The 10,201-nt window shown below is 35.6% G+C and overlaps 1 protein-coding gene across 1 annotated transcript; it reads left to right on the forward strand.

Moving 5' to 3' along the window:
- Nucleotides 1–6,041: 6,041 nt before the first annotated feature.
- On the forward strand, nucleotides 6,042–7,907 carry LOC137406880 (general transcription factor II-I repeat domain-containing protein 2A-like). Its single transcript, XM_068093483.1, has one exon. It carries the CDS (start codon nucleotides 6,042–6,044, stop codon nucleotides 7,905–7,907), a length of 1,866 nt encoding a protein of 621 aa, XP_067949584.1.
- The last annotated feature ends 2,294 nt before the right edge of the window (nucleotides 7,908–10,201 follow it).

Genomic DNA, 10,201 nt, shown 5'->3' on the forward strand with positions numbered 1-10,201 from the left:
AAAGTATCAACGTTTTTCTATTTTTTGAGATTTAAGTTGTTTGAGGTGATTTGACTGCCGGGACGCTTTTAGATTAAAATAGGCAAAACTTGACCGCAGTTAAAACACTCAGACACAAGACGTCTTTTTGTTTTGAGCGTCTTAACAAAGATCAATCTTCCCGATTTTACTTTACGTTCGTCCGGAGGTTTCCACGCTTTTGCTACGACATGGGCAAACGGATGTTTGGTAGGACTTGACCTTTTGCAAACCTTTATAAAAGTCATTACCAAGAATATTTTGCCGCTGATGATAATAATGACGCTTAAGAACTACTAAAAGTTGATGTTTGCTTTTATGGCTTGGAATAAAGTGATATTCTACAGCGATAAATACCGTCTCCATAGCCGTTGGGAAAATGACTGTTGGAGTAAATGATGTTGAGGTCGAGTTATCTGAAGTAATTTATCATTGCGTGGGAATGGACCAAACAACTCCGTTCGAAATAACCTCGTGTTCGAGATGAAATTTGACATTTTATCCGAGGGCGAGTTATCTGAGTTTGACTGTACTCAGCCGCGGAAAGTTCTTAAAGAGTTGGGGCGGCTCAGCCGACCAGCCGCCCCAGGAAATACAGGCCTGTGCTTGGCTGCTGCAGAAAATCATTCATAGCAACTTTCTCAAGAAATTTAATAAAAAGTTCTGTTTGATTTCCATCCATTACCAAACTAGTTTCTTTTTTGTTTGTTTATTATTTGCTATACTTGGATTGTTACAATAACTAGAAGTTGTCACCTCATGGGTCAATTATTGGGCACAAATCATTTCAACTAGCCCTGATTGTTGGTAGTTATTGCTGGTACTCTATATGTTGCCTGACTGATTCATTGCACATGGAATATTTTGTTTAAAGTTGTTAACTCTCACGTAAAATCACTTTGTATGTATTTTTATATGTATAGCGCTGAAAACAACTGGCGGAAACATTATTGTCACTTACACACCCCTAGTAATAGCAATAAATACTTGCATTGGTTAGATGTTAGCTTGTCCAAATCAGCTGCTCATTGCAGTAAAAAGTGAAGTCAGCACTTAAATCGGTAGTTGGACTTGTTTTAAATGGTGGAGCCATTTCTTGGGGTTGAGGATACATTTTGTCCTGTGCCCAAGTCCTGCCCAACCCTGTCAAGCCCAGTGCCAATCAAGTCTCCTAATGGTACACAACCTTGTTTTCTTTTGTCATTAATATTTTATTTAAAAACTTCTTACCATATATCTTCTAACCCTGCTTTATGTTTCTGCGTTTCATAAATACAAAAATAAACCAGTCGTGGCTCATACATAACAAGACTAAAGGTATTCTTAAACCCTGTGATGACTGCTGACTAGAACTAATAATACCACACAGCGCACCGCCAGTATACGATTTTTATCTGCTCCAGGCTTGGCATCGTATGGTGAGAAAATAGTATGTAGGGGTATAGAAACCATAGCTGTAATTATATAATGCGAGCATCTCCGAACTATTTTACTGAATTTCAACTTTTTCTCACTAAAATATTATCACTTATCAGTTTCGATCTTCACTTTTACCATAACTCTTAGCAGGCTTTTTTAAACTTAAGTCGGCAAGAAAGCCCGAACGTTGCTGTTTTCACAATTACCAAAAAACTTCTAACTGAGCGCCACCTCTATTCATAATAGAGGTGGCGGTGTTTTCATGATTGAGTGAATTTTTGTTAGGAATGTAAAATAAGTTTTCCGACCTTCTGTTTGAAGAAATTGCAACCCCCAACTTTGCTATTGGTTTTAAAGGGAAAGTATTACATTTTACACACGAGAATCGCTGAACTGAGAAGAATCGGTTATTATGTCTCTTTCGGTTTATCATGTCTTTTTGTAAAAGTATTTGCGGCGAGCAGCATTATAGTGTTGTTTTATTTTAGAATACATAATAAGCAAATCGATTGCCAAATTTAAAATGGGATGAAAATTTTGTTGAATTCATATGGTGAAAAAATATTTGTATGGCGAGGCAAAAAATCATCATGCTTCCCTTTGTAAGGTGAAAAATATTGTATATCAGAGTAATGAGGGTGCACTGTACAGGTAGTATGTTTGGTTTTATTTGAAAATGACTGTTAGAGAAATATTTTTACCCGAGTGGATTTCATTGCAAGATGTTGTTCATTGAAGAATCATGTTCTTATAATCTAGACCTAAAACTTTAATTTCTTGGGAATGTTCTTATATGAAAAATTATTTGGTACATTAATGAAGGATTTGTGCTGAACTCTGTAAAGTAGACTCTCCTACAACATAAATAATCCGTTTCAGGAATGTTTATATTATAGGGATTTTATGTAGACGAACAATGAACTACATGTAAATTGCTTAATCTGCTCCAAGATCTTTCCAAACTCACTCATTTAGCCTTTTAAAAAGGAACAGCTATACTTGGCCTTTTTATTTGTTGACTGTATCACAACTGCTGTATTCTTGGTTTGTGTTGACAACCTTTTTCCTGGTTTATCACTTTCATTCCTCTGATAGTCTATGATTTTGGTAATTTTGCAATAAGTTACGGGAGTGCAAACCTTCAACGCCCCTTGACAACAATTTTTTGTTTACTCTGTTGCTCAAAATCTATTCTGCAAGCAAAAACTAATAACAAATTTTTTATACGTCTGCAATGATATTAAACAAAAAAATATTTTACCATAATAAGAGCGGTGTTTTAACATATGCTAGTACATTGTATACATTTAAGACAGATTTGTGGTGAACTTGGTACACTACTACACTTGTTCTAATCAGTCATCAGTAATATATCACTAGTGTCAGCTGGTGGAGGTAGCAGCAGGGTGCATATTATGTATTAATAAAGGTAGAAACAATTGAATGTTATCAGTCTTCAGCACCATTTCATATAACTGTAATCAAGTTAGTGAGCTCTTGGTAATATCACTAGTATAAATATAGTTGACTGATTTACTTTCACCTAAGACAATCTTAAAGTTACTTCAGCTAGTTAAGACATACCTGCAACTGACTCACTTTCACATTTGCTGTATGAACATCTCATGCACCTGAAATTCATTCATTGAAAAGGCTACAGAAAGGGAAAGGCGTTTCCTAACAAACTAAAAATTTTGTATTTCCCACTGAAACAATAAAATTAATTATATAATGGCCCTAATTGGATTTTTTTATTATTAAATTTATTTAAACATTACAGACACAGCGCATGTAGAACTGCTTAGTTTTAACTGTACTAAACTTTGATAACAGCAAAACCTTTCAATTTCCCACAATAAATGCTCATATGAAGTATTGCATGCTGAGTGATTAGAATGTGTAGTTGTCAGTGTTTCAACACTTTATCACACAACAAACCAGATGATACAAGTCTATCATTGGTCTTGTATAAGTCCAAGAATGAAGAAGTTGTTACTGTACAAATTTGTTATCATGTCACCTTTATTATATGCGATATATACTGATGTTACATTGGCAACTGGAAGGTGAGGCAGGGGTGATGAACCACTAAGTGTACCACATAAGAACTTGTTATAATTTATCTACACATGAGCCACCATCGAACTCACCTTGAGTGGGTGCACCATGGGCGGGCCTGGCTTGAGTTCAGATGAGCATTCCACTTGATTTGAAATAAGAAAATAAATGCCTGTCATTGCTCTTTACTTCATAAAGTAGTTATGCTGATTAATGAGTATTATTTTTAATTGCAATATTGATTAAAAGACATAATTTTCATGGACTGAGGAAATAGAAGTTGATATTTACTATAATAAGACCCGTGTGCCTCTGTCTGTACAAAGCCAGGCAAATTGACATTAGTAAAACAAATTGTACTACATAGAAATCAAGGCAGAATATTCATATTGCCAGCCAGACACACTACCCACTGGACCACCTTGCAGTATCATAGAATAATTGTGTGCATAGTGATTACACATGATGATCTCTCACAGCACCCGGGACTGATGGTATACTAGCTGTAATAAAAAAACAGGTCAGGGTGTACCCACCCTCAAAGCCTAACATTCACATTCACCACAAATATAGTAGTTGTATAACCATGTAAGGGTTTACTAACGAGTGTCTTGGCCAGAGATCTGGTAACTATTGTTACCATGAATTTACCTTGTAACTATTTAAAAATATTAGCCAATGATGCCTCATGTTCATGACTGTTTAATATTCATATTCTATCTCATTAAAAATAATTATAATAATCCCTTAAAGATGTGGTTGCGTCAAATTTGAGTTCATCTTAAAAGAAAGCATTTTTTTTCTCTATCGGTCATTATTTTGTTTGTTGTGTTACGCTATCGCATTGCCAAGATATTTGAAGATTAAAATTGAAAAAATTTGATCGCCGTAAAAACGCTCAGGCTACAAAAACGTGCCCAGGCTTGCCCAAAATGATGTCACGCGTTATACAACCTGCCTCTATCTCCTGTATTCACATCGGCTATTTGCGATAAAAGTCTAGTCCTTGTCTAAAATCTAAAAAATCTAGTATAAAATCTACGCGGTTCTATTGGCATATATCTTATTTTGTATTTGCTCATGTTGGCTAAAATAAAGTTTTAAATCCAGCTATAGATGCATTATTATGAATGTTTCAAAGGCATCAAATAACAAAAATTGAAAATGTGTTCTACTCACTTTTTCCAAATGTTGTGTAAACATTTTGGTACCGACTACCAATTCTACCGGTCTACGGTAATTCTGTCAAGCTAACTATGTTGAATAAGGACTTTGTATCAGCACAGTTCCGCCGCTGCCCATACTAACGATATACAGCCTCCCATAAGTCTCGCCCACCTTATGTCCGTTGCCTGTCTTTGGGGCGGGGCTGTATATCATTGCGTACACCGACTACCAGTTTCTTACTATCTATCGTCTTTGGAAAGAATATACATAGGGATAGAATTTTAAGGATGAGAAGTCTGCTGCAAACTGAATTTGAACTCACATTCTCCAGTTCTGCGGACATCCATATACCATATCCAATTCACTACAATATTCTGCAAATCATGTTTTGCATTATCTTCAACAATATTATTTTATTATATAATTTTTACAAGCAAAAATATTTTCATTTTGGCATAAAACTTTTATTAAAAATATTCATCAAGTCGTGGCCACTCACATAGTTTTAGCTGATCCAATAAGACAAATTCATCTACTGCAACAAACTCAAACAAAACATCATGGTTTATGCAGCACACATTCAAGTCTCTCTTTCCCCTTTATGGCAGTTTCCACACTGACAAAGCTGCTTTGGCTGGTGAGACGACATAAACATTCTGTAATCAGTAAAACAAATGCAATAAATATATGTCATTTATAGATATGTCATTCTAAAGCGTATCTATTAAAAGCTTTCAAATAGGTAGTTAAATAAATTGTGAGTGTAATTTTAAAAACGAATAAACGTTTAACAAATGCACAAGTACGCCAAACCAACGATTCGGAGCTCTGGTTCTGAAAATTAAAGATTTGCATTGATCAATCAATTTTCTTCACTTTCTGCAAGTGAAAAGTGAACATCTAATGTCAAATCATAATTCTAATTTACTAGATCAGGGGTGCCCAACCAGTCGATCGCGATCTACCAGTCGATCTTCAAGTGCTTGGCAGTCGATCGCGGGATGATTTTAGGATAACATATAATTACAACATAAAATAATAATTATTCACTAACTAGCAGCAACTACTATTGCTGCACAGCACTTTACTAAACTACTGCACTAAAAAAGTAGTTTTAATAATAACATTATTTACCTATTATCGTTGTTTATGTATATAGTCGTGTTTGATTGTGTATTTCAAGACCAACAAAAATACACGTGAACGCCATTCATAAGTTCCCAGCACAGGACCGCAGAAAAAGCCGATAGGTCCGCACTCGATACAAAACCGTGTATAGTTCTTCATGCACCCAAAATAACTTTTGTTAAAATGTTATGCAGCTTTCTGCTAGCAGTCGATCTCGTTTTTTCTTTTTGAATAAAAACATAAACCCATAAATGAGTGTTAAGACAAATCTGAAACGACAAAAAACCTATCACTTCCACAAGGAATGGGAAGAGGATTATTTCTTTGTCATTTCCAACTCTAAATGCATGTGCCTCATCTGCCAAGCCATCATCTCGCTTCCTAAGAAGGGTAACCTCGAAAGGCATTTCACAACCATGCATAAAAGGTACGAGAATGATTTTCCTGCCCAAAGTGAATTAAGGAAAATAAAATTAAAGGAATTGAAATCGCAACTAGCTGCACAGCAGTCTATTTTTACCAGGCCAAATACGAGAGGCAAAGCAGCTAAGATAGCATCATATCGAGTTTGCCAAGTTCTTGCCAAGCATAAGAAACCATTTCAAGATGGAGCAATGGTCAAGGAAGCATTTATGGAAGCTGCTGATTCATTGTTTGTGGATTTTAAAAACAAAGATGAAATCATGTCCGCAATCAAAGACGTTCAGTTATCGAGAAGTACGATGACAAGGCGATGTGAGGAAATAGAGAAGAACGTCACAGCCCAGTTGCAGAGAGATATTGCCATGTGTGAGTGTTTTTCACTTCAGTTTGATGAGTCAACAGACTCTGTGGATGTGGCACAGTTGTGCCTTTTCATAAGAATGATGTTCGATAACATGACTGCAAAAGAGGAGCTGCTTTGCATCTTGCCTCTTAAAGGACATACACGAGGTGAAGACATATTTCAAGCATTCATGGAGTTCGTTAACAAAATCCAACTGCCGCTAGGTAAGCTTGTTTCCATTACAACCGATGGGGCACCCGCTATGGTGGGCTGTAGTAATGGGTTTATAGCTCATTGCAAACAGAATGACACTTTTCCAGACTTTATTCATTATCATTGCATCATCCACCAGCAGGCTTTATGTGGGAAAGTATTAAACATGCAGGAGGTGATGGATATTGTCATGAAGATTGTTTGTTCAGTTCGAGCAAGGAGCCTACAGAGGAGACTTTTCCGCGCTCATATGGAAGAGGCTGACGCAGAACACACAGATCTGCTGCTTCATACAGATGTGAGGTGGTTGAGCAGAGGTAGATTTTTGGAAAGATTCAGAGAGCTATTGCCTGATGTAAAAGAGTTTCTCAAACAATCTAAACATGCGGAATATGCACAGCTTGAAAATGAACAGTGGCTCATGGATTTGGCTTTCCTTACTGACATTACTGCTCTTCTGAATGAGCTGAATTTAGAGCTGCAGGGAAAAAACAAAAATGTAATTAACATGATCAGCTCTGTGAACGCATTTAAACGCAAGTTACAGCTGATCTCAACCAAGCTTGAACGCCAGGACTTGCGCTACTTTCAACACATGAACTCCGAACTTGCGCGTCAGGGCAAAACCTCTGCAGAACTCAATAGTGCACATTACATTCAGCAGGTGCAAAGCATTTCATCAGAGTTTGACAAGCGCTTCAATGACTTTGCATCAGTTGAGCCTGTTGCCACATATATGTGTTTCCCATTTGCCACAGACATAGATGTGGAGGACATTGCCTTCAAAATGGGAGCACTCTTTCAGCTGGATACAACTGCATTGGAAAATGAAATAGTCTCCCTTCAAAATGACATAGAGATGAAATCCAGGGCAACCACTGAGAGGGAAAAATTGTGGGGATTGTTGTTAGAGGAGAAGTATCCAAACATAAGAAGATGTGCTTTTAATTTATCAGCCTGCTTTGGATCAACCTACCTGTGTGAATCTGCATTTTCTTACATGAAGATAATAAAATCAAAATACAGATCCACCATGACAGATGACCACCTACTGGCGTGTATGAGGCTTGCAACAACCTGCTACTACCCTGACTATAAGAAACTAGCTGCATCCTCCCAGTGCCAGGTTTCTCACTAAGGTAGAGAATGAATGTTTTTCCTTTAAAATTATGTTACTTACTGGATCACTGCATTATATAAGCATATATGTGGAACTTAATAAAGGTGATAGGCTCACCACTACAGGCTCAAGTTTGTTTTTAATTTTTTGTTTCGGGGCTTCGCTAGACTAGTCGATCTTTGAAGGCAGGCAAATATAAAAGTAGATCACATGTCTAAAAAGGTTGAGCACCGCTGTACTAGATAAAGCTGCCACAGAAAGTTTGAAGCAAATGTAGCTAGGTGAATCGATAAAAAATATAAAACAATGATTAGTGATAGCAAAAGTTAAAGTTTTATTTAATTAGTACATGTATTAATTGAGTACTAAAATATTACATTTAGTATATTCATCAATCTAAGCCATTGTATAGCTAGATGCTAAAGATTAAAAAGAAGCTGTCAAGAACTCACTGTACATACGTATATCGCACTCGCATGAAATTACATTTTAGCCTCAAACAGGGAAATATAATCTGAATGTAAACTCAACAGGAAACTCTATAGGAGACTCAAAGTAAAAGATAAATTTACCTCCATTCTCCGATCTTCCTCCGTAGAACTTTAACTACCTGATGCCAAGAAAACTCGGATTCACCTTCGCAGTAACTTTGCAGCAATTTTACAATTACATGTATGTTGTTCGCCAATAAAACGTGTCGACCGAGTAATTCATTAAAGTAGCAATGTTAATTATTTTAGTAAATATCGATGTCCATGTGATTTAATAATAGAGTAAAATTCCTAAATTTGAGATCACAGACAACACGTTTTATGAGTGATAACATTTATTACGGCCTATATAAAAGTTTCGCGCTGATGATTGGCTAATGAAGCGACCTTATATTTATTGATCGTGGTTTCTTTGCATATGCATCACTAGTGACGTCACGAAAGAAGCCTGCTGGAACGTGAGCTTTTTAAAAGAGGGCCTCATTCAAACTCATATATCTCTGGATAGGGTTGGTCTAAAAAGAAAAAATGGCATCAAATTGTAGCTGATGTTTTAGCCTTTTATGGGTCTTAATTTCATTAAATCGAATTTTTTGACGCAACCACATCTTTAAGTTGATATAAAAGAAGATTGTGAATTTGCTGTTGTTGACCTAACAACTGACACAAATAATTAATGTTAGATTATTCTCATGTATAAGAAGTGTTCGAGTGCTTTGTCATGATTGGTTAGCTGATTATCAGATACTACAGTTCAAATTGGAACCGTTAATACACCAGTCAAGGGAACTTCAGATCACAGTAAAAACTCTGCTGCTCTCAAATATTATGACACCATTTTAAACTAATATTGCATTATTGAATCAGTAAATTGATCTGAAGTTTTTATATGGTAAATAGAAAGATTTAATCACAACATTTTTTATATTTTATATAAGTATTAGTGAACAGATATTATAAAGTTGTTGTAATTCTAGTAAACTATACCAGTCTACTGTATGTATATATATATGAATCTCAAAGTTTGTGTGTCACATGTTGTGTGTATGTCCAGTTATAGCGATCAAAATATGGCATTGGAAAATCTGCATGTCACAGTAATTGAACTTACAACTTCCAAATTGAAAGTCTACAAACAGGCGATATAACTCCTAGGCTATGCCGTGCTTATCATTCTCAACTATTATGTCTACTAGAAATTCCACTTTCATACAGCCCACGACCAAAATGATATTGGGAAAAAGAAAGGGTACTGATGGTTGAGAAATACAATATTAGCAGTCAAATAGGATAACTGCAATGGTAGCTGTAATGTACTGGGTGTGGGTGTTATTATATACAACAAATAGCAATAATGAAAGGAAAATATTATATGTTTATATATCTCCTCCTGCAAAAAGAGAAATGCAATATTGGCCAATATTAGAAGTAAAATGCACTGATATTATTAGATTAACCAATATTATTAATATAGTAATAATAGCAAACCAATGCACAATTTCGTTTACATTTCAAAACGTCATAGCTAACAATATCACGAAGTTGTGATATTTATATAGATTTTTAGAAAAGCTGTACTACATAGTCATTTTTCTGTAGTCATCCAAACTTATAATTAATTATTGTAATAATCTCATTATAACCGTTAGAAAAAATATCATCGAATATCCCTTTACTTACACTGCGTTAGATTTTTAGAAAATCTGTACTACGTAGTCATTGTTCTGTAGTCAGCCAAACTTATAATTGATTATTGTAATAATCTCATAAGAACCGTTAAAAAAATATCATCGTCATTTCCTTCGCGTTGGACATCAGTTA

Source organism: Watersipora subatra, chromosome 10, assembly GCF_963576615.1.
Source record: "Watersipora subatra chromosome 10, tzWatSuba1.1, whole genome shotgun sequence".
Taxonomy (NCBI): domain Eukaryota; kingdom Metazoa; phylum Bryozoa; class Gymnolaemata; order Cheilostomatida; family Watersiporidae; genus Watersipora; species Watersipora subatra.

What these genes read in the sequence shown, in the direction of transcription:
- LOC137406880 (XM_068093483.1), top strand. Translation starts at nt 6,042, where the DNA reads ATGAGTGTTAAGACAAATCTGAAACGACAAAAAACCTATCACTTCCAC.